Source organism: Cygnus olor, chromosome 5 (assembly GCF_009769625.2).
Source record: "Cygnus olor isolate bCygOlo1 chromosome 5, bCygOlo1.pri.v2, whole genome shotgun sequence".
NCBI classification, from domain to species: Eukaryota; Metazoa; Chordata; class Aves; order Anseriformes; family Anatidae; genus Cygnus; species Cygnus olor.
The window spans coordinates 11,664,365-11,686,579 of NC_049173.1; the positions used below are offsets into that span (position 1 = coordinate 11,664,365).

Below are 22,215 nucleotides of genomic sequence, written 5' to 3' on the forward strand. Positions count from 1 at the left end.
ACTGCTGTTGTAAGCATGAGTGCTGCTTTGGATTTCAAGTATTAGCTGCTGACTTAAATTTACAATTGACAATGCTCTGCAGTGGCACCACAGAACATGCAGTAATATGTTGGAAGTGGGAAGGTAGAGGCAGTACTGACTTGAAATTAGGTTTAACTTAATGTTTCTACTTAGCAATGTTTGCAAAATTGTACAGGTAGAACTAGGCTCTAAAACATGTAAGCCCTGTTCATTGTGCTGTACTAGCAGTGGTAGGTAGGTGGTTGGTACTAAGGGAGAGGCTTTTAGAAGAGGCTTTTAAAAGAAGCCGTGAAGTTATATGGCATTCTGTATTCCTTGGTCTGTTTATTCAAAGAGTGGTAAAAAGAAATGGTTGTTCACAGCTTAATCCAGCAAGCTTCCTAGTACCTGCCAAGTATCTACTTCCAGATGAGCTGGTTAATTGTAAATGTGCTTCATTGACTCTAGTCAGGAGACTATTAAAACCAAACTGACTGCATCTGGTGCACATTCTATCAAGTTTGAATAAGAGCAAGAAGTTGAAGGTGGTCTTGAATGGTCCTACACTGTATGCAGTAGAGGCACAGATGCTTTAGAGAATGATCAGATAGACTAACAGGTTAGTAATTTGCAAGTCCTTATAGTGGAGGTTATAGCCATATAGCTGTACCATTTGGGTCAAACTCAGCAATGCAGCACCAAGGTAGCTTTTAATGAATTAGGAGGGAGAGGGTAGGAGCAAGTACTGAGAATATTGCCCCCATTTTTTTGGCAAGTATTGATTTAGTTCACTACTTCAGCCTGCTAAATCCTAATCTTCTTTTGACAAGACTTGAGTTTGGTTTATTAATGAGAAATGTATTTGTGACAGGACAGACTCTCTTGTGTTGTAAAGGGTTATCTGTCTTAAACTAACTTTGGCATGTCAGTATACTGGATAGACATGTTTGTTCATGCAAATAAAGTTCTTCCTCCAAAATGAAATTAAGGGGTTGAATATGAAAATCAGAAACTCCATCAGTATTATGCAATCCCTGAAGGTCTAACCTGCTTGAATGCTTCTGTGGTGTTTTTTATGGGTGTTTGATTTCAATGCCTCAATTGAAACTAGCTGTGTCCTTTGGACTGCACTTGTGTTACACTACTTCAGTAGGGAGATGGTCATGCATGTCACTGAGATGGAGGACCTGCACCATGAAGGGGAAGTGGCATCTGCTTCCTAAGTTCATGAATGAAACATGCGTTCCAAAATGACATCCCTACCAGTTCCCAGTGCTTTACATGCCATGTCATGTGCCCAAGTTTGTTGAAAAGCTTTTTCCAGCTATTAATAGCTAGAAATAAGTAATCTTTCAGCATCTACTAAATGACTAAAAGTCATAGGTGTGACTCCATGTAAGACAGCTGTCTTTCATGATTGTGCTACTCTATCATAGCTTAAAATGTCCAAAACTGCTTTGAATTACAGGTGTCTCAGGCTACAGAAGGGTTTGGTACTTTTCGTGTTAGTGAAAGTTGCACTCAGCAAGGCAAAGGGTAAGAGATGTCAAAACGTAAAACACACTTAGGCAATGAGGTGATGTATTTTTGTTCTCCCTTGCCCCAGTATGGAAGCAAGAAAAGATCTACCTAAGTTTAATGTCACTTTCTAGGGTTTCCCCAGTTATCTCCAGTTAAGATTCAGTTCCGGTGTTCAACAGCATAGTTAGGATGAGATGTCTTCCATCCATACAAGTACGTTCTCTTGCCATAGCAGTGTATGTGCTGTTGCTATAGTAATGAATGTGACATAAGGACAAATGCTGTCTTGGCTTCTAAGGGGAGTTGCACAGTTAAAAATGTGTGTCCATCAGTACTGACTTGTATTTTCAGACCACAGGTGATAAAAACTGATCAAAAGGTGAAGGCTTCATCTTGGAGATGCTTAAATACTTAAAACTACTGGGTTGAATTCAGTCTGCTTTAGGTAACTTCTCCAAGGTCTCACTGGCAAGAATTCCTGGTATTGTACCAAAACCGAAGACTTAGCTTATGTTACAATGCAAGTACTTCTGTGTCTTATAACTAGAATCTATTCTACAAGGTCTTTAGAATTGAGGTCCAAAGGGTGCGATGGCATAGAAAAGACTGGAGACAGATTCAGACAATGAAGTGATGACTCAAGTTTTTACCTGCCTTGGAAATTTATCTGTTAGAAAACAATACAGGTGAAACTTGGGGGTTATCTCCAGCATTTCTTGCAGTGAGACTGAGTTTCCTGCATTGTATTACTGGAGCGGGCAGACCTTAGATCTTGCAAAAAGGACACAAGTACAAAACAGGTTTTGTCCTTTTTTTTTTTTGGCATAGAAGGTAGAACTCCCCTCATCAGTTTTTTGCTGAAATGCATTTTAGCAAGTAAGAATAGCACCACAATAAAAATTTTGCTCGGCTACTGTAATGTAGCAAGTTCTAGGCTTCATTTGTTTCACATGCTTTGTTACTTTTTAAATAGATATTGCAGAGTGCAACAGTAGGCTTTAGGAAAGGGGAGTGACCTCCTGATGGTAACTTTGATGTCTTTCAGGGCTGTTTGACTCTACAGTGAGGTTCATGGTACAGCATTGCTGAGAATTTAGAAGTTTATTTTAAGCAGAAATGCAGCAAAACAAAGTTCAGTGAAGGCTTAGATACCAGTATAAAAATATTTCTGCTTATTGGAGCTTCAGTACAGTGGAATCAAACCATGTCGAATAAGTGATTACAATGAAACCTTTATAGTTTGGCCCTGCGCTCTCTCCTTGCCTCTGCGTTTAGAGATAATGTTGCTGTCAGTTGGAGGTTTTGCTGAAATTCAGAATGTTTTCCTGTTAATACTAGTCATGAAATCGTAGCAGGATATCAAAATTGTAGCGGGGTATTAAGATACTTAATTCAGAAAGTACATGATTCGTCAGCTCTTGGAGGAAGCCTGGTACACTGTTCTGTAGGGATTTTCGAGCCTTAGGAGCTAAAGTGCTGGTGCCCCTATTGTTCTAGTGAAAGGCTCCCACCATTGTGTGCAATACAGCCCCAAATTTGGATGGTGGCAGAGAAGCAAAGTAGCTTTCATTGTACTAGAAACGGCAACAAAGACTTAAACTTGGAGTCCCAAACGTCCCAAGGAAAGGTGCAGAAAAAATATGAGTACATTCTGTGCTGTGATGATTGAGATGGAATTGGACTTATTTCATAAAATGCTTCTTAGAATGCACTATTTGATAGTCATATAAAAACATATTTCATGGGTAATGTTGCGTCTTCAGTTTTTTTCAGGTGTTTTGCATTCATTTACAGCTGAATGTGAGAGGTTCGTTCATTCACGTTCTTAATTTGTAGTTGGAGATCTTAAAAAATTTATAATAGAAGCTTTTTGAAAATTCATCATTTCAGATGGTCTTCTGCTTGTGAGTAAATTAAACTTTTCTTAGATCAGAACTCGCTTAACAGTGAGGACACCCTAAAGGAAGAGTGATGTGAATTTCAGATATGTTTTTGTCTTTGGTAGTTCATTATAGATTAACGTTTAAATGTTCTTTATTTAAAACAAAGTAATCCTTACAAAGAAAAGTGATTTCAGACAAAGATGTGTTTTTGTGCTAGTCAGTTGTATAAACATTGTATTTTTAAAAATTAAGGTCAAAAAAAACCAACCCTGATGAATAAACTCAATCTCAACTATGGCTGGTCCAAGGAGGAGGAGATGTATTAGAGAAGCATTCAGTGTCCTTAGCAGCAGCATGAAGAGAAGATGGAGACGTGCTTCCTTTCACACCAAGGTGCAGTTCTGATGGGATGGTGAGGGTGGGTGGCAAAGGCTGTTTGGCTTTTTTACCCCACTGCACAGAATTCTGATTTTGAACCATTAGGCCATTAAAGTAGAACCAAGTATTTCATTAGTGCTTTAAAATACAAGAGTTAGTATCCAAATGTATTTCACTGTTATTTTTACTTACCTATTTATGGTTGATTACAAACGATATTGTTGAGTTGCCTTTCTATATTGGAAAACATATTCCATATGTTTTTTCTGTAGTACCTTTTAAAACAAGCAACATTTTTAATGAGGCCTTTTCATGTATTGTTCCTCCATTTTGCTGGCCTCTGTGGCAGACGGTACCGTGCACTGGAAGTCTGCAGGAAACCTTTACCCTGATATCTCAGTGATTCCTTTGGTAGGAAATGACCCAGATACTCCAGAACTCGTCTCACTCACTTGGAGTCATTTTATTTTAGTTTTTAGATGCTTATTGTGGTTACTCAGAAGACAGATTACTTCACTCAAACTGCAGTATGAATTTCACTAGCGGTAAACATCAAAGAAGAGTTAAACCTGTACTGATGCATGACACGCCAGAGGCAGTAGCTCTGGGATGGCATTTCCCTTTAGAGGATCAACAGCTTGCTCTTACACCTGGAAACGTAGTCCTGCCTGTTAGAGAGTCCCACAGTGACGTTTACATGGCACCAGAAAACGATTTTAAAACACCAATGGAAACAAATGTTAAGGAGAAATCTGCTTTTCCAACAGCCTTAGCGGAATTATATGAAGTGCCTCAGAGATCTGGAGCTAGTGCAGAGGCAAGGTGGCCCCAGAGGCCTGAATGCCCCTCACCCATGGATATTGAGCCTTCAAGATCTATGGGATTTCTGGAGAACTCCATCACAACTGCTTTGCAGCAACCCCCGCTACCAGAATGGGACGGTGATGTGTGAGCAAAGAACAAATGTCTCCAGTTCTACAATGCACTGCTGAAAACTTAATGAAAGAAAATTTCGTGTCACCTGAAGTAGGTGTGGCTGTTATATTAACATCCCCAATACTTCATCCAGTCATTAATGCACTGTGAAACTTCTGAAATTTTCCTAGCTTCCTTTGGACAGTGGAGGTTGTATAGTAGAATTGAGGTTTCAAAATCATAATTGTTTATACTTACAGGCAACTACAAGGAAAGGCTTTGTGAAGTTTAGGTGGTCAAGGACAAGTCTGTCTTAGGTTCTTACAAGGGCTGGTTGATGGGTCTGGAAAGGCAAGGCTTCTGGGAAGACAAATTCCCTCCTTCAGACTTCCTAGGTTTTTTGCTAGGGAAATAGGAGTACTGGTTCATTAAGGTACCAAAATACTTTTTGTTGTTGTTGGATTAAAAGTAGTGCAGGGGATGATGTGATGTACACGTGACTGGGATATTCTTGTTGCCTTTTCTCCCAGGTTTTTCCTGAGGCATTTCAGAGTCAGGCTATAAAGGTAGCGTGCTGACTACTGCTAATTTTCTTCAGGCTCTTAAGTGGTTGAGCTAGAAAGTTTGCCAAGCTAATCCCTTCTGCAATCATTTAAATGTTTGTTATGCTTCATTAGTCTCGAACAATTTACTTGATTTTAGTCATTTTCTGAAATGGACACACTAGTTTTTGGCAGAGCTTATATATGTTGAGGCAGATCTGAAATTGAAGCATCAAGTAATTATGAAATAAGCCTCTTGGTCCCATGGTATTCTGTTCATGTAGGCAGGTAAGGTAGCTGACACTGGAGAGTTCCAATAGGAAGGGAGAAGTGTGAAGGACATTTTGTTCCCCTATTAATTGGGTGTATCTATCTGCAGCATCTTCGTTCCTGGGCGTTCCCAGCTGACAGGAACTGTTTCCAGCAGTCTCTGTGATAAGAGATGGCCAGATCACTCATGTTACTCCCTATCTTTTCAAAGAACAAAAGTCCAGCTGAAGATACCAGACTGCACTAAAGAAGTGAAATGGTGTCAGCTTCAAATGCAGTGGAGCCAGTCCTGGTAACCATCTGTCATGGAGCCCAGTAAGTGCCTTGTGTTCTGCTTGAGAGGAGAGAGAGAGATGTACTTGATAGTACAACCAAGCAGCAATTCAGCAATTCCAGGGCTAGGATGTTATGAAATCACTCTGGGAAGCAAAGCCAAGTGTTAAGGCTGTTGCACAAGGCAAATCCCTAAAGGCAGGAGGGTCACACCAGTTCAGTTCTTTGCAGATACTGATTTAGCACGGTCAGAATGTACTGTGACATTAGTTTCCAGGTGCATCATTTCAATTTGAAATTAGAGCCAGAGCAGAAGATTGTACAGACTGCAACATCTATTGAATGTAGTCAGAATTTAGAGTTTTCTTCCTGCTCAGTTCTCTTGCTTTTCCTCCAGTCTACTTTCCAGAGAGTATTAAGAGCAAGACAAAACCTGTAAATGTTGGTGATTCCCATGGAAGGTAAAAGCAAGATATGACATCTGCTCGGTATCCTCGTGGCACTTTTGCCAAGACGTAACAGGTGGATTTGGGGATCCATGGAATTTTGATACCTCTAGGTAGAAAAAAGGTACTGTCCTGTTGCCTGAATGGTGGTGTCACCTCAAGGTCCTGTCACACCTGTAGGATCCCGCAGACCCCTGCCAACATGAGTGAGCTCTGTAACTTTGAACTGAAAAGCTTTCATGTTTAGGCTGCTGGTAACAGCACTGTTCTAGGCTGAATAGAAATTTCACCTGGAGCTTCTCTCTCTGTACTGAATGTATATATGAAGCTTACTGTATGATAAACAGGTTAAAGAAAGGACTGTGTGTACTGTTGAAATAAATAGATTTTGGAAGGTTTGGTAAAAGTGGCTAACCAGCCAGAGAAACGGTTACATTGCAAAAACTCAACCTCGTCCTCTCCCAGTTTATGAAGTCCCCATTCAGCTTTTTTACTGCCCACTGTTCAATCTGCCTGTCTCAGCAGTGGTGTAACCAAAATGGTGAATAGAACAAGCTGAAACCACAAAAAACTGGCTGATTTATTGTATTTCTCAAGTGATTCTGATGCGTCCCTTGATGTTCAGTTGGCATGAAAGCCATTGCAAGTAGCAATTAAAACGCGCAGTATGCATTTTGAGAAACCAGGCACATATTCAGGCAAGAAAGAACTCCACGTCAGAAAGCAGAAGGCTTTTGTTGAATGGTCCCCAAAAGTTTGGCAAAACATTAAGTTTTTTTTAAGTTATTTATTAATTTAATTAATTAATTAATTAAGCTATTTATTTAAGTAAATAGAAGTGGAGCAGAATATGTATGTGAGAAGTCTCCAGAGTAACTTCTGTCCTTCACCTGTTAGGATTACATCACACTGGACACAGTGGTGCCTACCATGGATGTATGTGTAGAAACAAGAGTTGCTATGTTCAACTACTTAGCTGTGTTACCACCTGCAGGTAGCTCTGAGAATTAGGTCTGGTGTCTGCAGTGCAGCTTATCAGGTGGGTGCAGTGACTTCCGTCAGCTTTCAGCCAGGGCTTCACATCCCAGCTTCTTCAGATGATGTAATTATTGATGCAACTGAACTAAGTCTGGGAATGTAAAGAGAACTTAACAAACACACACACACAAAACCACCTTACTAGTCATGTGTAACTGGTTTTAGTAAGTGGAGTTTTCATTTTCACGCTCTGACCACCTTCCCTGCCTTCTCAGTATCCAAATTACAAGACCCCAGCCTCAGATTACAGACCCCTTAGTCAAGCGGCTAAGGGAACTGAGGCAGCCAAAATACCATCCTTACTCTTAGGGCCTTGAAGGGAAGAAGGGCATGTGGACATTCCAGGGGCATTGATATAAAGCACTTCATCTTCAGAACATCATTATCCTGTCAAAGAAACTCATGGGTGACTAAGGAGCTATATTTCAAGTCAGGCAAAATATTTCCTCTCTGGTACTCACAAACAAACTTGGAAGTAAACCAGCAATGGTCTGGCCAGCCTTTAAAAATGAAATTCCTTCTCCAAATGTTAGCATGGCTTTCTGGCTTAGTAAAACACAAGTTTTACATATTTGCTGTGGAATGTCCACTATATGCATCAACAACCCAGGAACTTACAGGAGGCTTTCTGAAAAGCGTGAAGATGTGTCAGCTGCCAGCCGTGGGAGCTGGTCCTCAGCCTGAGGAGCTTTGGCTTCTGACCAAACAGCTGCCAGGAAATGCTAAGCATGGAGCTCTGCTACAACTGCACAGAAATGCTGACAGCAAAGTAGTGCTAAAATGTTGCGGCATTGTAAAGTTAAACTGTGGCAGTTTAACAAAGTAACTGCTAAATGCCCAATTCCCAGCTGGCCTTGGGTTGTGTTTCAGAACCTAGGGATCAGCATGTGCCCCCACAAGATGAAAATCTTGTTTCTGGTCACTTGACTCAGCAGGAATGATGTTTCACAGCTTCACTCACATGATGGTTAATGTAGCTCTCATGAAATAAAGCATTAAAGAAAATCTCTCTCTTCCCTATTGAGCTGTTTCTTGCCTTATATATTGATTTAAACGCATCAGCGCTCTCAACCAGTGCTAATTCATTCCCTTTGTGAAATGATTTTTCCAAGGTCATGCATCAAGGCACAAAAGCCAAGAACAGAACCTCTGCTTTAACTCCCAGTTCAGATCTCCAGCTCGTGCTGCCTCTGACGTACAGAAGAAAACCAAGAATCTTAAAAACTCCCATGGTTCGTATACCACAAAATATCCACTATTGGATTTGCTCCCAAGGGATTATTTACAGCAGCTAGCTCAGAACGCGGCATGTCTGTACTCACAGACTAGGGCAGACACCAAGGACAAGTCCTTGTCTTCCAAACCCTTCTGTCATGCATCACAGAGAAAAGACTTCATGAAGAAGAGAATGGGATGTTGTTGTGTGCAAACAGCTGCGAGTACAGGAATTCAAAGGCTGGCTTTGTTCTCTCTCTTTCTCCTAAAGAATCAACAGTCATATGTTAACCATAATAGCCGCTGTAGGCTTTTCAAGGTAAGCTGCAGAAACGGGGAAACTGCAGCACCAGTTGTAGTTTAGCCATGCTTGCAGTCTTATATGGCACCATGTGTGCAAGTACAAACGAAGTAAGGGATAAAGCCAATTACTGTTAAGCAAAACAGCTTCAAACTGTGCTTCTAACGTCTTTGTTTACAGCTTGATTTTAATAGGAAGTTAAGTCAAAGATTTCCTGAACTGCTGATAGACAGAAACACTTCCACAGTGTGAGATGAGCTTGCAGTTACTACAATACCTTGTTTTCAGCTTGTCATGACACTCTTGGGCTGGACTGAAACATATTTGATTTCTGTTCCACCATGGGTTGACCTTTTTATGGCTGCAGAACTTCATACTCTGTACCTCCTTCATCTGATCAACTCAGGTAATTTTGACTGCATATCTTGCTTCAGACACTCCCTATCACAACTGAAGTAAAACCACTCTCACTGCAATGAGGTCCCATCTTGCATTTTTAAAAATATTTTGTGCAGGGAAGATGTGATTCTCAATGTCACAGTTTCACCTGTAATCCCTCAGAGACTTAACAATTTTCTTGATTACCACCTGATATGTCCTTATTGCTAACATCTGTTGCTTGTAAAGCATTAGTAGCTTCTTTGGGCAGGCATTTTGAAAGAGAAAGTTCTCTAAAGCCATGTTGATGGTCTTATGTGCTCATTCAAATCAGCTAGTGCTGCAAGCACTTACTTAGCACTTCTTCGATCCCACTTCAGTGGTGTAGGAGACTCCTGACTGGTCTCTGTTCTGATGTGGAAGCAATTGAAGGTCCCAAAGAGGGGAGATAACTATTAGACTGGTCTCAGCCTGGGCAGTAAAGGTAAGGAGGTGGAAGAGGAGCTGTCAGGGGAGAAGAGAGGTGCATGTGATGAGGTGTACATAGCTTAGCTGGTGGGAGGAGTGGAGCAGAAGTTATCTGGAGTGTGCTGTGAGCTCCTGGTGCAGCTGCTCTCCCTCTCATGTCTCCTGCTGTTTTTTCAGAGCAATGACCAGCTCCTGGCTCCACTGACAGACCCTAGTTTCACTGGGGCTCTTATACTCCCTTGACTATGGATTATTTTCTGAGGGTTGTGTGAATGGAAAGGGGCTACAGAAAATAAATCAGTGAGAGCAGAGGGGGAGTGATGCATCTCTGGCTGCCAGGCCTTGCAAACTCAACCGCAGAGCTGTGTGCTTGTCTGCATACAGGTGTGCTTTACGTATAACAAATGCAATGAGCAGAGTGCTCAGACAGCCGTTCTCTGCAGATTGCTTCTGCAGACCTCCCCACAGCTGGCTCTCGTGAAACCCTTTTGTGGAGGAGTCTGGGGCCTTTGGTTGTGGCAGAGAGTGCTTTTCCAGGAGGCCTTTCCCCTCCTCTTCCTTGCTTTACTTCCACCTTTCTCAGCAGAGAGGTGTTTCTGTGCTGAGGGAGCTGAGCAGCGAGGCAGGTGTGAGTGGTGGGAGCAAGAGGGGGCTGGGAGCCCAGGCATATAAAGCTGGAGGAGGGTGCAGGTGGTGGAAGAAGATGGCCTTGGTGGAGAAGAGGCGGCGGAGGCGGCATCGGGCTGGGCAGCCCATGGAGGGGCTGGGGAGAGGTGAATCTCCTGCAAGCAGAGCCCCTGGGGAGGGCAGGGGGTGTGTGGGGACCCCAGAGCCAGGTGGGAGGGCTGGGATGAAGGGTGGCTGAGAGTGGCTTTGTGTTCGTCTCTAGCCTAGTCTGGTGTCTTGAGTACAGACACCTCTTTGAGAGTCTTGTAGTGCTATTTCTTAAAACAAACAAACAAAAAACCTTTACCAAGCGTAAGCTGCTTCTTCAAAAAATGTGCATCTTTCTCATGCTGCACGAATAACCAGTGAATCAAGCTGTTGTTTTGGTAGAAGATAGGGGTTGCTTCTTGTTTAACAGCAGCTGCCTTTGATTAGTAGCTTAACACAGGCTCTATGAAGGATTGACAAACCTTTCTAGCATAGAGGGAGTTACCATGTCTAGGAAACATTGAACTTTCTCTAATGCATTCTCTTACCCTCTTCCTGTCTTGTCAGATGCTCAGGAAATGAAGGATTCTGTTAAAAGCTCGGACTACATAGAAAGGCTGGCACATAAATACATGGTAACATTTTTTCTAATTGCTGTTTCTTTATGCCCCTGTTAAAGTGTAATTTAGATTTAGTTAGCTGCTTTGTCAGTAGCCTGATGGTGCAGATAGCTGTGCTGGAAAATATTTCATGGGGAGCATGTGTGAATAATCAATTCAAATGGTATCACCTGCAAAGAAACAAAAAAGGAGGGAGGAAGCTTTTGGGGGAAGAATAAAGGGCTTCTATTTTCACTCATTTCTCACTTGTACAAGCCAATCAGCAACACAAATGTGGGATGTTTGAAAAGACAAGCTGAAAAGTTGAAAGCTTTGGAAAAACACAGAATCTATGGCTTGTACTAGAGCTTCGGTTTCAACCCAAAGCTGCCTGCAGTTCTGCTTTGAGCAGTATTTCTTCCCTTTCTTCCTCCGCAGCAGAAGTGCGTCGTAGAGTCAAGTACAGAGTCAGAGTCTGAATCCAGTGCTGAGGTGAGGCTCGAGTCTCTGGGGTGTTTTGGTGGTGATGAGCGTCTCTAATGCCTGGCATCCAACGCTGCTCTTCCCTACCTTTGATCTCGGTAGGGAGAGTCCAAGGCGTGGTTGTTGGGGTTCTTCCTTGAGACTGTAAAAGGAAAAGGGGGCAGGGGAACAAAACGGAAAACCCTACAACATCGTTTGGTTCATCAGGCTCTTCCTCACAACTGTTATTAAGTTCAGCAAAATTAGGTGGGGGAGGTGCAGGAGTAAGGCAGGAAAGTACTAGGTTTGACATACTTTCCCTGCTAAAACATGCTTAAAGCTGCCCTAGGTTGTCTCTGGTGGTTGACTTGTGGCAGCTCCGGTGCAGCTGGGTTTCTGCAGGGCTGGGCAGAGACTCTGCCTGCTGAATGCTCGCTTCAGATGAGATTGAGAGCAGCTCTGTTGGTGGGGCAGTTATGAATATCACTAACTTCCTGAACAGTTTTGTCTGTCAAACCGGTGTGTTTCCTATCAATAGGAAGGGGGAAAAAAAACAAAACAAAACACAATTTATTCTGGAGTAGAGATCTGGCTTGTTTTTTTTTTTTTTTTTTTTGTCCACCCCCTTCACCAGCATGTGTTGCTAAATTCTGGTGAATTTAATCTGTGTTTGCATCCTAAGCCTATGATGTGGAAATACAAAACACAGCAGAACATAGCTGTAATTACTGTTGTGAACCCTGAGTTTTGTTGATCTTGGGAACTTTGTAGGTAAGTTTCTGCATCTGGGCACTTAAACCAAGCTTACAGAAATACTGCGTGTTACTGGCTCTTGTCAGCACCTGTAGGTATAATGCGAAAAATGAGCACCCCCAAGAGCTCTGGTAAGTATTGTGGGAGCATGGAGCCTGCCAGAGCCTTGACTGCTGTTCCTGTGCTGAGACAGGTTCTGTGCTATGTGAGTCCTGTTGGGAACTTTTGTTGTAAAAATTCATAATGAAGGTGAATTTCAGATTGTACCTAACCTAAAAGAACAGAAGTTGACCTAATTTGAAGGGAAAGCTCTCTAACCTCTAAATTACATGTTCTCTACTATTAAATTCTGATTTTGTTTACGTCTGGTAGTAGGGTATACAATTACTCATTGTTCTCTTCATAGTGACATCTTAAGTGCTGTAGAATTTACCATAGCTCTCCTCAGTCCTTCTATTGTAGTGTTTTTTTTTTAACCAGGCCTTTAGAAGTTAGACTGTCTGATACATATCTCTATTAACTTTGGGGGTGGGGGGGGACAATCTGGCTTCCTCTTCTTTAGGTTTTCACCTGCTTTAGTTTTACTTCAAGTGATCAATAATTCATGGGAAGATGCTTTATAGACCTATGTAATCTTCTCTTAAATAGGTCGTGCCTAGCCCCCTTGCTGAAGGACTCAAGAAGGCAAGGGACTCAAAGGGATCACAAGTAGGTTCAGCTATTATATAGCAGCCCTGTTTTCAGTGTATAACTCAAAAATTAAAATATGGGCTGGGATTGTGTGGATAAACAAAACGTCCATAGTAAGTTTATGACTTGTTACACTGAAGAGTTTTTTTTAACCCCTTTGTATGTTACTCTGTATTTTTTTTTTCAGACAAATAAGCATCCACCATATTTATAAAGATCTCTGTTTTAGTTTTTAGATCCTTATGATGGTGATTCAGAAGATGCATCCATACACTCTGACTGCAGCTTGAATTCTTTAAATAGTATAAAAGTTGCACCGTGGGTGAACAGCGCCCCAAAAGCAATGGCTTTGGAGGATGCTGATCCTTCAGAAGATGGAGAGGCCTTCCCTGAAACTCTGCACTGGCTCTGCCCAGAAACAAAGATCGGTGAAATCCACACCCAGATAGCAACTGACTGTAAAGCACCCCCGGAACTTGCTAGCCAACAGAAGGATTTCTCAAGAAGCCTGTCGCAATCCTCTGAACTGACTAGAGCCACAGAAGCACTTCCCTCCATGTGGCTGACACCTGACCATTCCTTACTGATGGGTATTAATTCTTCAGCCTCCGCAGATCCGCTTGCAAGTCCAGGCGACAGTGTTCCACAAACCATGCTAACAGATGACTCTGATGAAACAATGTCCAAACAGCCACTAATTAAAAGAAAACAAGGAATTCCCACTGCAGAGGGTGCTGGTGAAAAACTACGAAGAAAGAAATTTCGTGCTATCTAACCTGAGGTATGAATATATAGTTGAAAGAACTCTTTGTTCTAAAACGTGAACCTGGTAGACATTTTTTTTTGCAAGGGTATGTTGAGGAGGGAAGGATGAATGACCAAATTGCTGTTGATTTTCCATATCTAATGCTTACCCCTCACCTGTTTCACTCCACAGTGTTTGCTCTTCATTTGTCTGATCTGCTGTGTGACAGGAGGGAAGCAGCTGTATGGTGAACAACTCTACAGGTTTGACTACGAACAATTATGTTAAGCTGAAATGAACGTAGCAATCTAGCTTTCATTTCTTTTTTCTTTAATCACAGAGTTGTTGACTTGTATTATTAATATATCTGTTCCTACCTATTCTGAACAGTATTTTTGTTATATGCTCAGTACATCTGCCAGTTTAGAATTTACAATGCAAAGTTGAACACAGTATCTGTAAGTGCTCCTCTTCCTCAGTGAGAACAATCATGAGTTGCGGAAGTGTGGTGCATGCTGATGGGAGGTCGGTTGGCCAGTAAAACCTCTCTGATCTCCCTCCTTGATGATAATCTTTTTAGTAGTTTCCACATAAATGGACTATACCTGCAGAAGTATGATTGCTTGAAATATGCCAGTACCAATTACCTCTGAAAGCATTCAGAAACTGTTCATTTTGCATGACTGGCAGAGATTAATTTCAGACTTTTAAAAAATGCCTAATAAAGGTAGCTTGTACCATTCTCTTAACAGCTGCATAATTATGTTAAAGTAACTTTTTCCCTTCAGTTTGGAGATAGTTAGTTTTTAATAGGCTTCAAAACAAAGTGGTTAGAGCAAGTATATCTTAAAATTCAGGACCCTTTGCCCATGTAAGCATCCAATCCATCTACTGAATGTTTTACTTAAACCAGGTGTTTACTGAAATAATCCAGTAGAAAAAAATAACACAGAAACAATCAGGAGAAGATACTTAAAGGTAAGTAAGCCACATAGTGACAGTACTTAGACATTCAAATCTAATGCTATCTTCCTGGGTTAAAGAGACAGGAAACTGGAGCCTTATGTTACCATAAAAGCAGCTTAAGAAAGAGAAATCCCTGTAGTCAGTAGGACATGGAAGTCTTGTTAAGGATAGTCTAGCTTCTGAATGCATCTCAGCAGCTGCGTAAAAGCAGCCTACTTCAAACAAGAGCCAATTTGAGTAACTTACTGAATATCAGACCTCATGGCACATAATGTCAGGCCCCTTGTCCTGCTGCATTAAGGACTTTCTGTTTCAAGGTTCTTGTTTCTATGCTTTAGACACAAGGTTCTTGGTGCTGAAAGTTAGCTCAGTGAGCTGTGTGAAAGTCAACGCTATGCTTGAATACCAATTTATTTATTACTTGTTATTCTCTGAAAAGATCATAAGTAGTTTTTCCAGACCAGTCACCAGAATGATTCCAGAAATAGTCAGAAGTCTTGCTATAGATTTTATTTCATATAACATAATCCAACTAATACCACATGTCAATAACGGTCTAAAAATCTCATATGCTTTTCCTTCGAACAAATCTGGCCTACCAGCTTTCCACTACACTCCCCCCTTCTTTCTAGTCAACTTCCCACAAATCCATCTGCCAACCTAGCCTAAACATATCAGCTACAAAGTATAGGTGAAGAATACACAGAAGACTGACAAAAGGGCTACAGTATTACCAAACAAAACAAAGTTTTTTCACTCAGTGCAGAGAACTGCAACACCACGCTCATAGAAGCTGCGAGGGTCTTCCTTGGTTGCTATTTCGAAGTCCACTGTGAAAATCAGATCTGCACGAGTGAAGTTCAGATAAACCGGTAATGTCACCTGGGAAAAAACGTGAATACAGAGGAGTTACACAAGGCAGCCGAAGAGTGCTAGAAGCTTCTATACCACTAGGTGGTATTTATGAGAGAGGAATTTAGTCTTGGGTAACTCAATATGCAACAGGAATAATAAATTCACTTTAAAGCATAGCTTTCTTTAATTTATTCATATGAAGTTTTGTCTTGAACAGAGCATTAATGTTTTTGGATGCTTCTGTCTCCTCTTACCTAACTACAACTGAAAGACCTAGTCAATGCTACCCTCTGATACTGAGAATATTAGAAAAGAACAATTTTATTTGTGGTACCAGAAAAAAGGTAACATTTCAGAAAAAAAGATTGTCTGGACAGCCACAAGAAGACACAATTGTAAGAGGAGTTTTTTAATATAAATTTAAAAATATTTTTTATCAATACTTACAACATTCGCTTTTTTATCAGCATTTGTCTGCTTGATCCAGCGAAGCTGTGTAATGGGCAGTACGGTTGAAATAGCATTTGAAAGTGACAGCTTGTTGTTACTGCATGTTGCTCCCTGAAGCTTCAGGCCTGTAAATTGAAATACACTTTAGAGTTCCAACAGCTTTCATATACCCAGACAAAGCAAGTCTCCCTGTGTATCATTTAAGGGCTGTGATGTTAATCCACCAAAGTTTTGTAAGATGTTTTAAACTATAGCCATTCTGGTTCTCTGTTAAGTCCTCTAGAAGTGCTAGAAGTATTTCATATCCCCCAAAGAGAGGTTGTAAAGTAAAAGATACACTCTCCAATACTGCTTAAACATATACTGATCCTGGGATTTATTACCATTATAAACACTTCCCTATTAACAGCTTCAAAAAGTGTTTATTAACTCTTGCAATGATGTGACTTGTTCATTTAATTCAGCCCATTTAACACCAGGAGCTTCTGAAAGTGCTGTAGAACAAGGACCTCCTTCTTCCCATACTAAGTTTACCTGTAACTCCAAAACTGCATGCATCCAAGACCGCGTTCTGTGTAGTTGTAACATTGACCTCAAGACAGAGCTCTTCAAGGGACCAGCTGTTTGCTTGGGCAACATACTGTCGTGTAGCAGTGATATACGCCTCTGGTACAAACAGGCCTCCAAGGCACACATGGATGTTCTAATTAAGAGGGGAAGGGGAAAAAGATTATCAGTGCATATGGCTGCGGTATTAATTAGTGATTATCATAAATGTTACTTCATTGATCCAAATTTGCATTAAAATGTTCCTGCTGCTGGAATACTATGCAGTTAGTATGTAACTGCTAAACTGCTTTTTCCTCTAAGGCTACATTTTCTGTTGTAAAAACACTGTTCCCCTCTAATCCATATAAACTGTTAACCCTGCTAGGCCTCACTAGGGTACCAGGAGATACTCAACAGTATTCACAAGCACATTTAGGAGAAGCAAAGCTATTTTGCCTAACAAAACTGTAAGAAGCCTTGATATGAAGACTCCATCAAGTCGTTATGCACCTAAATTCAGATATAACCTCTAGATGATATCGGCTCAAGATACCTTTAGTTCTTTTGCTCCACCAGAGGCAGCCGCCTGGGAAATATTCTGCAGTTGTTTGATGCGTTCACTGAAGTCAGACACCCACTGGATAACAGTCATACCAGCTGGCACTGTGTAATGAGACCAGCTGCGAGGCAAAATCCCTATGGAAAATGGGATTTAAATTAAGTTTTGCTTGCATACAGGTTGCAATTGTGCACTATTTTGAGACTTCAACCATTTCTCTTTTTCTCCTAATAGCCATTTAAGAGTTAGATTGAGACACAAGCATCTATTGCAAGGCTCCTAAAGAAGTGAAAGCATTTACCAAGGTTTCAAGGCAGGTGGCCTCCAGGTCAAGTACTTAAAATACCATCCAGTTACAGAAACCCTTCAACAGGAACTTCATTAACACACAGGTATATAGTGTATTAACATATCTTTAAGTTTTCTTAAGGTTTGAATGCTTTAGAAAGAACTGAAGAGGCCAAGTTACATTGTTTTTAGAAACATTTTTGTTCAAAGGAGACTTCTGAAGGGTACTTCAACAACAGATCTTCAAGTATTAATAGAAATAGAAATTTACCTACAACCTTGAAACAGAAATTTAGAAAACTCAAATATTTGCCAAGTGATTTTTTTAGGAGAAACGTTACTCACTTTGTTCCATCACAACTTACAGACTGAAAGAATCTAGAAAGATTTCAGCTTAGAAATTGAGCTGCTAACTTAAACTGCCTGAAGAAGTTTAATATTACCTACCTCAATTTGAAATTCCAAACTAAGACAATTGGATTTTTATGCTCAACTCAAAAGGGTTGCCTGTGCCAAAGGGTAAAGCCAATCCCAATTTTCCTGCAATTAAGCTGCTGAGCATAACAGCCTCTAACTTACAGAGTGCAAGCGGCAAGCAAAGCCCTGGGAGATACCAATTTGAATTACCATACCTTTCACCAGTTCATTTATAAGTGTACGCAGGTAGTTGGTTTGTTTCTTTTTTCCTTCACACACTTGAACCACATCTGCAAGGTCCTGACGCACATCCTGAAGCAGCTTAGCTCCCATTTTCACCTCTCTCTCAAAGAACCGGAACAAAGGATCCTGATTGACAAAACATATAAAGTAAGCTACTTTAATCAAAATTGAACATTCTTGCTGGAAAAGGGGTAGTTTTACTAACACTACAACTAAAACTAGACTTTTAGTTGAACAATTAATGCAGACCGCCTACACCCGACACCTTCCAAACAAGGGTGGATTTCTTGTCATCAGCTACAAAAGGTTCTCAACTACTATCCTAGATTAAGTCTTTAGAAGCAATTTGGCAATCACAGCCATGTTCAATTTCAATGAGCTTATTCCTGAGTTAGTGCTTAGGTTAATCCTGTCCAGATCTCAAGAGTTTCCCCCTGCAATTTGTTCTCGCTTAGCAGGAGCTGCTGCCATAGCTCCCCTCACTCTCACTGAACTTTAATATAAAGTAATGTGTGCTGGCTGTAAAGGCAGTACCATAAGTAGCAGTCAGTGTGCTACAAGTACAAAAGGAAGCACTTGTTTCTTGCTACCTGATCACAGAGAAGCTTCAGAAGCAGTATCTGTGATATGCAGTTTACAATTGTATTTCTTTAAAGAATTCCCCAGAAAAACACAGGACCAACTTCTAAAAGCATTTCATGAAACCTAGTGGGGCATGCAAGGGGCTAGGGCAGTCAGAATCAAAATCGATACAGGTTCCACTATCCTGTGTAACAGCTTAATTGGTACTTGAAATCAAAAGGCACTTATTTCACACGTTAGAACTTGTGTGATTCCTATGTCCGTGTTAGATAAAACTTAATTCTTACCTTAATGTTTTCCACAGTCCGCTTCAGATGATTTAGAGTCTGTGGGATAAGGTGAAGCCAGTTAGAGGCTGTGGTATGCAGTGTTCTCATCCAGGCTGGGCGACCATCTGATGTAGAATCTGTTCTCGTCTTCTTCTCAGTTTCTGCATAAGCTAGATCATCTTCATCCTCCAGCATCTGCATTTTCAGCATTTTACTGATCATATCTATGCCTAAAACATAAAATATGCTGTTAGTCAGAGAAGCACTGGCATCAAAATGAAAACACCCTACTACATAGAAGAAGTAGGACTTTTTTTCCCCCAGTCTAGACCTAAGAATCAGAACTGTCTAGCTGCACGTGTTTCCAGAGGTGACAATAAGGCCTTCCAGAATGAAGATGGGACCTCGACATCTGGAAGGCTGAATAGAACTGGCTTTTGAATTCACAAGTGAACTAGTAAGTTTCTGAAATGATAGCGTGTTTAAACTGCAGAGGTTAAACTGACTATGTTGAGGGTGGAGGGGAAATCTGAATTCTTCAGCAGGACTTATATTTCTCATCTGCTTTTTAGTTAAACTATCAGCTTTCCAATCTATGTAAGACATTGTTGAAGTTCTGTTTTTTACCTTGTGTGGTGAGAAGAACTTTCTCTGCGTTATTTGGCAGGCCCAGCCATGATGGTGTCTGTGTATCTGGCAGCATCTCAACCCACTGGACAAATTCTTCACGCCTGTAAGTCACAATTTTGGTATTCATTAGAAAGCTTCCCTCCCCCAGTTATAATGCCAAGGCAGTTCTGTGCCCAGGAGAAATGTTTACACAGACAAATTCCAGCACACAAAGATACAGGTTATGCTTTACATGTTTTTGTTTTAAAAAAAAGAAAAGTTGTACGTAGTGATCAGCTGAAGGAGAAAGATACCTGATTCCATCTGGCATCTGAATATCTTTGTGTCCATCAACTTTGCAAGCAAGTTTGAATTCACTATCAAAACTTAGAGTAGTAAACAGACGTTCCAAGAAAGTGTTCAATAAACGTTGATCAAATTCATTGTCAATGCGGCCTCCATAGATAGACTGTGCCATCAGTGTCTTTAATGCAGACCAGGGGATTTTATCAGGTGAAATGTTTTGGCGACCCTGTGAGTAAAATGCAATGTAATTAGTAGGAAAGCATCATTTCCACCTCTCCTCTGATAGAGGAATCAAACTTAAGAACTAAGTTAAATCGCCACCAGCTTACTTCAGCCTACTCATCTAAGTTACTGAAGGTTTCCAGAACAGACTTCCTCAACTGAAGATCTCACGTAATGTAAATACTATCTGTACCTAATGTACACAAGACTACTTGCCTTTGCTGTATCATCCAACCACGTATCTACTGTGTCACAGGCAGATCTCAGATCAGACTCTCCAAATTCATACTTCTTGGACCAACCCAGTGGAGCATAGCGCAAACGCTCTTGGATAATTGCATGGAACCAGGCAAGGAGGAAATACAAACGAGCACGTTCATTTGGAGACTAGGAAATAGAGGAAAAAAATACACTTATTACCCAAGCGAACTGATAAAAATCAAAGCCTGCAAAATGGCTAGAATGTGTCACATTTAATGCTAGATTGCTACCAGAATTGAGTATATTCTATCAACAGAAGGAGCAACTACTACTTTACTACTGGGTGAACAAGACATTTTATGTATACCTTGGAAGCTGACATTTTATCATCTTTCTGAAGTACAATTTTAATAACACAATCTGACATTTACATTTTACCCATACAAGTCACAGCCTTACCTTGCACATTCTAGAAACTGGAATGCTACTGAAAGTCCGCAGCATGTTTGCCTTTACACCAGGAGGAGGTTCAAACACAAAGATTCGGCCAGCACGTAACAAATTCACTGGCACCTAGAAGAGAAAAGGTAAACCCAACTTCTTTAGCCTTCACTAAATTAAATCCTTCTACCAGCACACTTTGCATTACCTTCAAAACCCCAGAACCTCGTTGTAAGCACACAGTGAAATCCTGTCTTTCTTTGGGATTGTGGGGGAATCGGCGAAAGGAATGCTATGAAGTGTGCAGGTACACTTCAGTTACTAAAACCCAAGGCTAGTAACTACTCTGGCAACATGTGTTCTCCTTCCATTAATGCAGGAAGGCAGTCACGAGAAATCCTTCCCTGGGTAGCATTCCTGGCTCTGCAGGCCAATTGCTGTACCAGAGCATCAAATTTCAGATCAGCATTACCTTGGGATTGATCTCCATGGTAAGGAAGAGTCTGAAGCAAGCGTGGGGTTGCAGGGAATGTAGTTTCTTTTCCAGTTGCATGAGCCAGCCAGGAGCCAGGTGAACGTTCTTCAGCATTACCCATCTACGGAATTTTTAAACAAAACAAGTGCTTTTTAGCATACTACTTATGGACCCTTGTTATTATCACCACAAAAAGTAACAGAATCTGGTATTAATGCTACAGGTTTTTCTCCTCCTTTTAAACCTTTCTTCTACATAGAATCAGTCACTGCTGTAAATAGCTAACTTTCCTGTTCTGCAGATACAACCTACCTCTCTCCTTGAAAATACGTAAGTTAAGCACCAGTTGTAAACAGGTGTGCTTAAGTTATTATAAATTTCAGTTCAGAAAATTGGGACTATTTTTTCTTCACAATTTTATCTATTTAGCCAATTGATTATTCCCAACCCAGTTCACCTTTCTACTAGACAGTATTCTACCTAAAAAGTAGATAGAACTTACCTTCCAGATTTCACTGCTGTGTTTATTGCTTTGTCTGCTTGGTTAAACCCTTCAGCAGAGCCTAAAAGACAGAAGGTTGCTTAAGCTCTTACTGCTAACAAATTAATTTATGCTTAGATAATGAGAAGTGGCACGTTCTTACCAATAGCAATAGAAGTAATCTGTGTGTTCTGCTCAGCTGCAAGGTCTTCAACATGACCGCTGGCATCATAACCCGGCACTGAGCACATCAGCACAGGGGTATTAGGTTTCACCTATTGTACAGTAAGTTTCAAAAGATACAAAGCAGTCAGTACATGAATACACAACAAGTGCAGTAAGCTCGGTCTTTCTTCCCTCTGATCAGCTAAAGACATTACATTACTCTTATTTTTTCCCATTAACAAACAGGAAAACAATCCGTTCTTCATATCATGGGCAGAAGTGTAAGTAGAAGAAAAATGTTCTGTGAACAGGTTTACTCACGATGGACCTCATGCAAAGTGGCACTGAGCATTACATCAGGAAATTTAGCCTTCCAAAAACGGGCAGGTTACCTCTGTATCTACAATGTGCGTCAGATCTAAAGGCTGCTCCATAATGGACATGAATGACTCTCCAAGATTCGTTGAAACGAAGGTATGCGCCATTGCCAGTAGACGATCTGGACGGAAGGCCTGGATCAGAAGCAAGCGATGTATGGCCTGTCCAATAGGAGCTGAAAAGGGGAAACAGAATTGGACAGGTAAGAAACCAACCCCCAACACCTAC

At 40.9% G+C, this 22,215-nt stretch overlaps 2 protein-coding genes and 1 long non-coding RNA gene across 10 annotated transcripts in view; 2 read left to right on the plus strand and 1 right to left on the minus strand.

Annotated features, from left to right (window-relative positions):
* Window positions 1-1,553: 1,553 nt before the first annotated feature.
* LOC121071612 lies at window positions 1,554-7,002 on the plus strand. 2 transcript variants are annotated; one of them, XR_005820718.1, is made up of 3 exons: window positions 1,554-1,966; window positions 3,657-3,797; window positions 4,255-7,002. It is a non-coding gene; the product is annotated as an uncharacterized LOC121071612 (long non-coding RNA). The 2 variants fall into 2 exon arrangements; XR_005820717.1 differs by having other exon boundaries at window positions 1,554-1,900.
* Window positions 7,003-9,436: 2,434 nt separating this feature from the next.
* Window positions 9,437-14,318, plus strand: LOC121071614. 7 transcript variants are annotated; one of them, XM_040560013.1, is made up of 6 exons: window positions 9,438-9,644; window positions 10,850-10,917; window positions 11,323-11,373; window positions 12,745-12,804; window positions 13,016-13,567; window positions 13,724-14,318. In XM_040560013.1, exons 2-5 carry the CDS (start codon window positions 10,861-10,863, stop codon window positions 13,559-13,561), a joined length of 714 nt encoding a protein of 237 aa, XP_040415947.1. In that variant the 5' UTR covers window positions 9,438-9,644; window positions 10,850-10,860; the 3' UTR covers window positions 13,562-13,567; window positions 13,724-14,318. The 7 variants fall into 7 exon arrangements, with proteins under 7 accessions (XP_040415948.1, XP_040415947.1, XP_040415946.1 ...); XM_040560012.1 differs by having other exon boundaries at window positions 9,441-9,644; window positions 11,320-11,373; XM_040560008.1 differs by lacking the exon at window positions 9,438-9,644 and adding an exon at window positions 10,263-10,401 and having other exon boundaries at window positions 11,320-11,373.
* A 674-nt stretch (window positions 14,319-14,992) lies between these two features.
* DYNC1H1 (dynein cytoplasmic 1 heavy chain 1) overlaps window positions 14,993-22,215 on the minus strand; it is a 44,391-nt gene continuing 37,168 nt past the window's right edge. The window contains exons 65-78 of the mRNA XM_040560007.1: window positions 22,002-22,162; window positions 21,608-21,719; window positions 21,466-21,526; window positions 20,961-21,084; window positions 20,507-20,620; window positions 20,063-20,233; window positions 19,633-19,850; window positions 19,337-19,440; window positions 18,728-18,939; window positions 17,831-17,984; window positions 16,905-17,047; window positions 16,337-16,505; window positions 15,800-15,927; window positions 14,993-15,379 (exon numbers count right to left, since the gene is read on the minus strand). Coding sequence (XP_040415941.1) covers window positions 15,251-15,379; window positions 15,800-15,927; window positions 16,337-16,505; window positions 16,905-17,047; window positions 17,831-17,984; window positions 18,728-18,939; window positions 19,337-19,440; window positions 19,633-19,850; window positions 20,063-20,233; window positions 20,507-20,620; window positions 20,961-21,084; window positions 21,466-21,526; window positions 21,608-21,719; window positions 22,002-22,162 — 2,000 coding nt within the window. The 3' untranslated portion in view covers window positions 14,993-15,250. The remainder of the gene's footprint in view (window positions 15,380-15,799; window positions 15,928-16,336; window positions 16,506-16,904; window positions 17,048-17,830; window positions 17,985-18,727; window positions 18,940-19,336; window positions 19,441-19,632; window positions 19,851-20,062; window positions 20,234-20,506; window positions 20,621-20,960; window positions 21,085-21,465; window positions 21,527-21,607; window positions 21,720-22,001; window positions 22,163-22,215) is intronic.

Bases quoted from the DNA above. Each gene is read 5' to 3' on its own strand.
- LOC121071614 (XM_040560008.1), top strand. From the start codon at position 10,332: ATGGCCTTGGTGGAGAAGAGGCGGCGGAGGCGGCATCGGGCTGGGCAG. The intron at 10,402-10,849 runs GTGAATCTCCTG...CTGTCTTGTCAG, and splicing joins CATGGAGGGGCTGGGGAGAG to ATGCTCAGGAAATGAAGGAT. The intron at 11,374-12,744 runs GTGAGGCTCGAG...TCTCTTAAATAG, and splicing joins AGTCTGAATCCAGTGCTGAG to GTCGTGCCTAGCCCCCTTGC.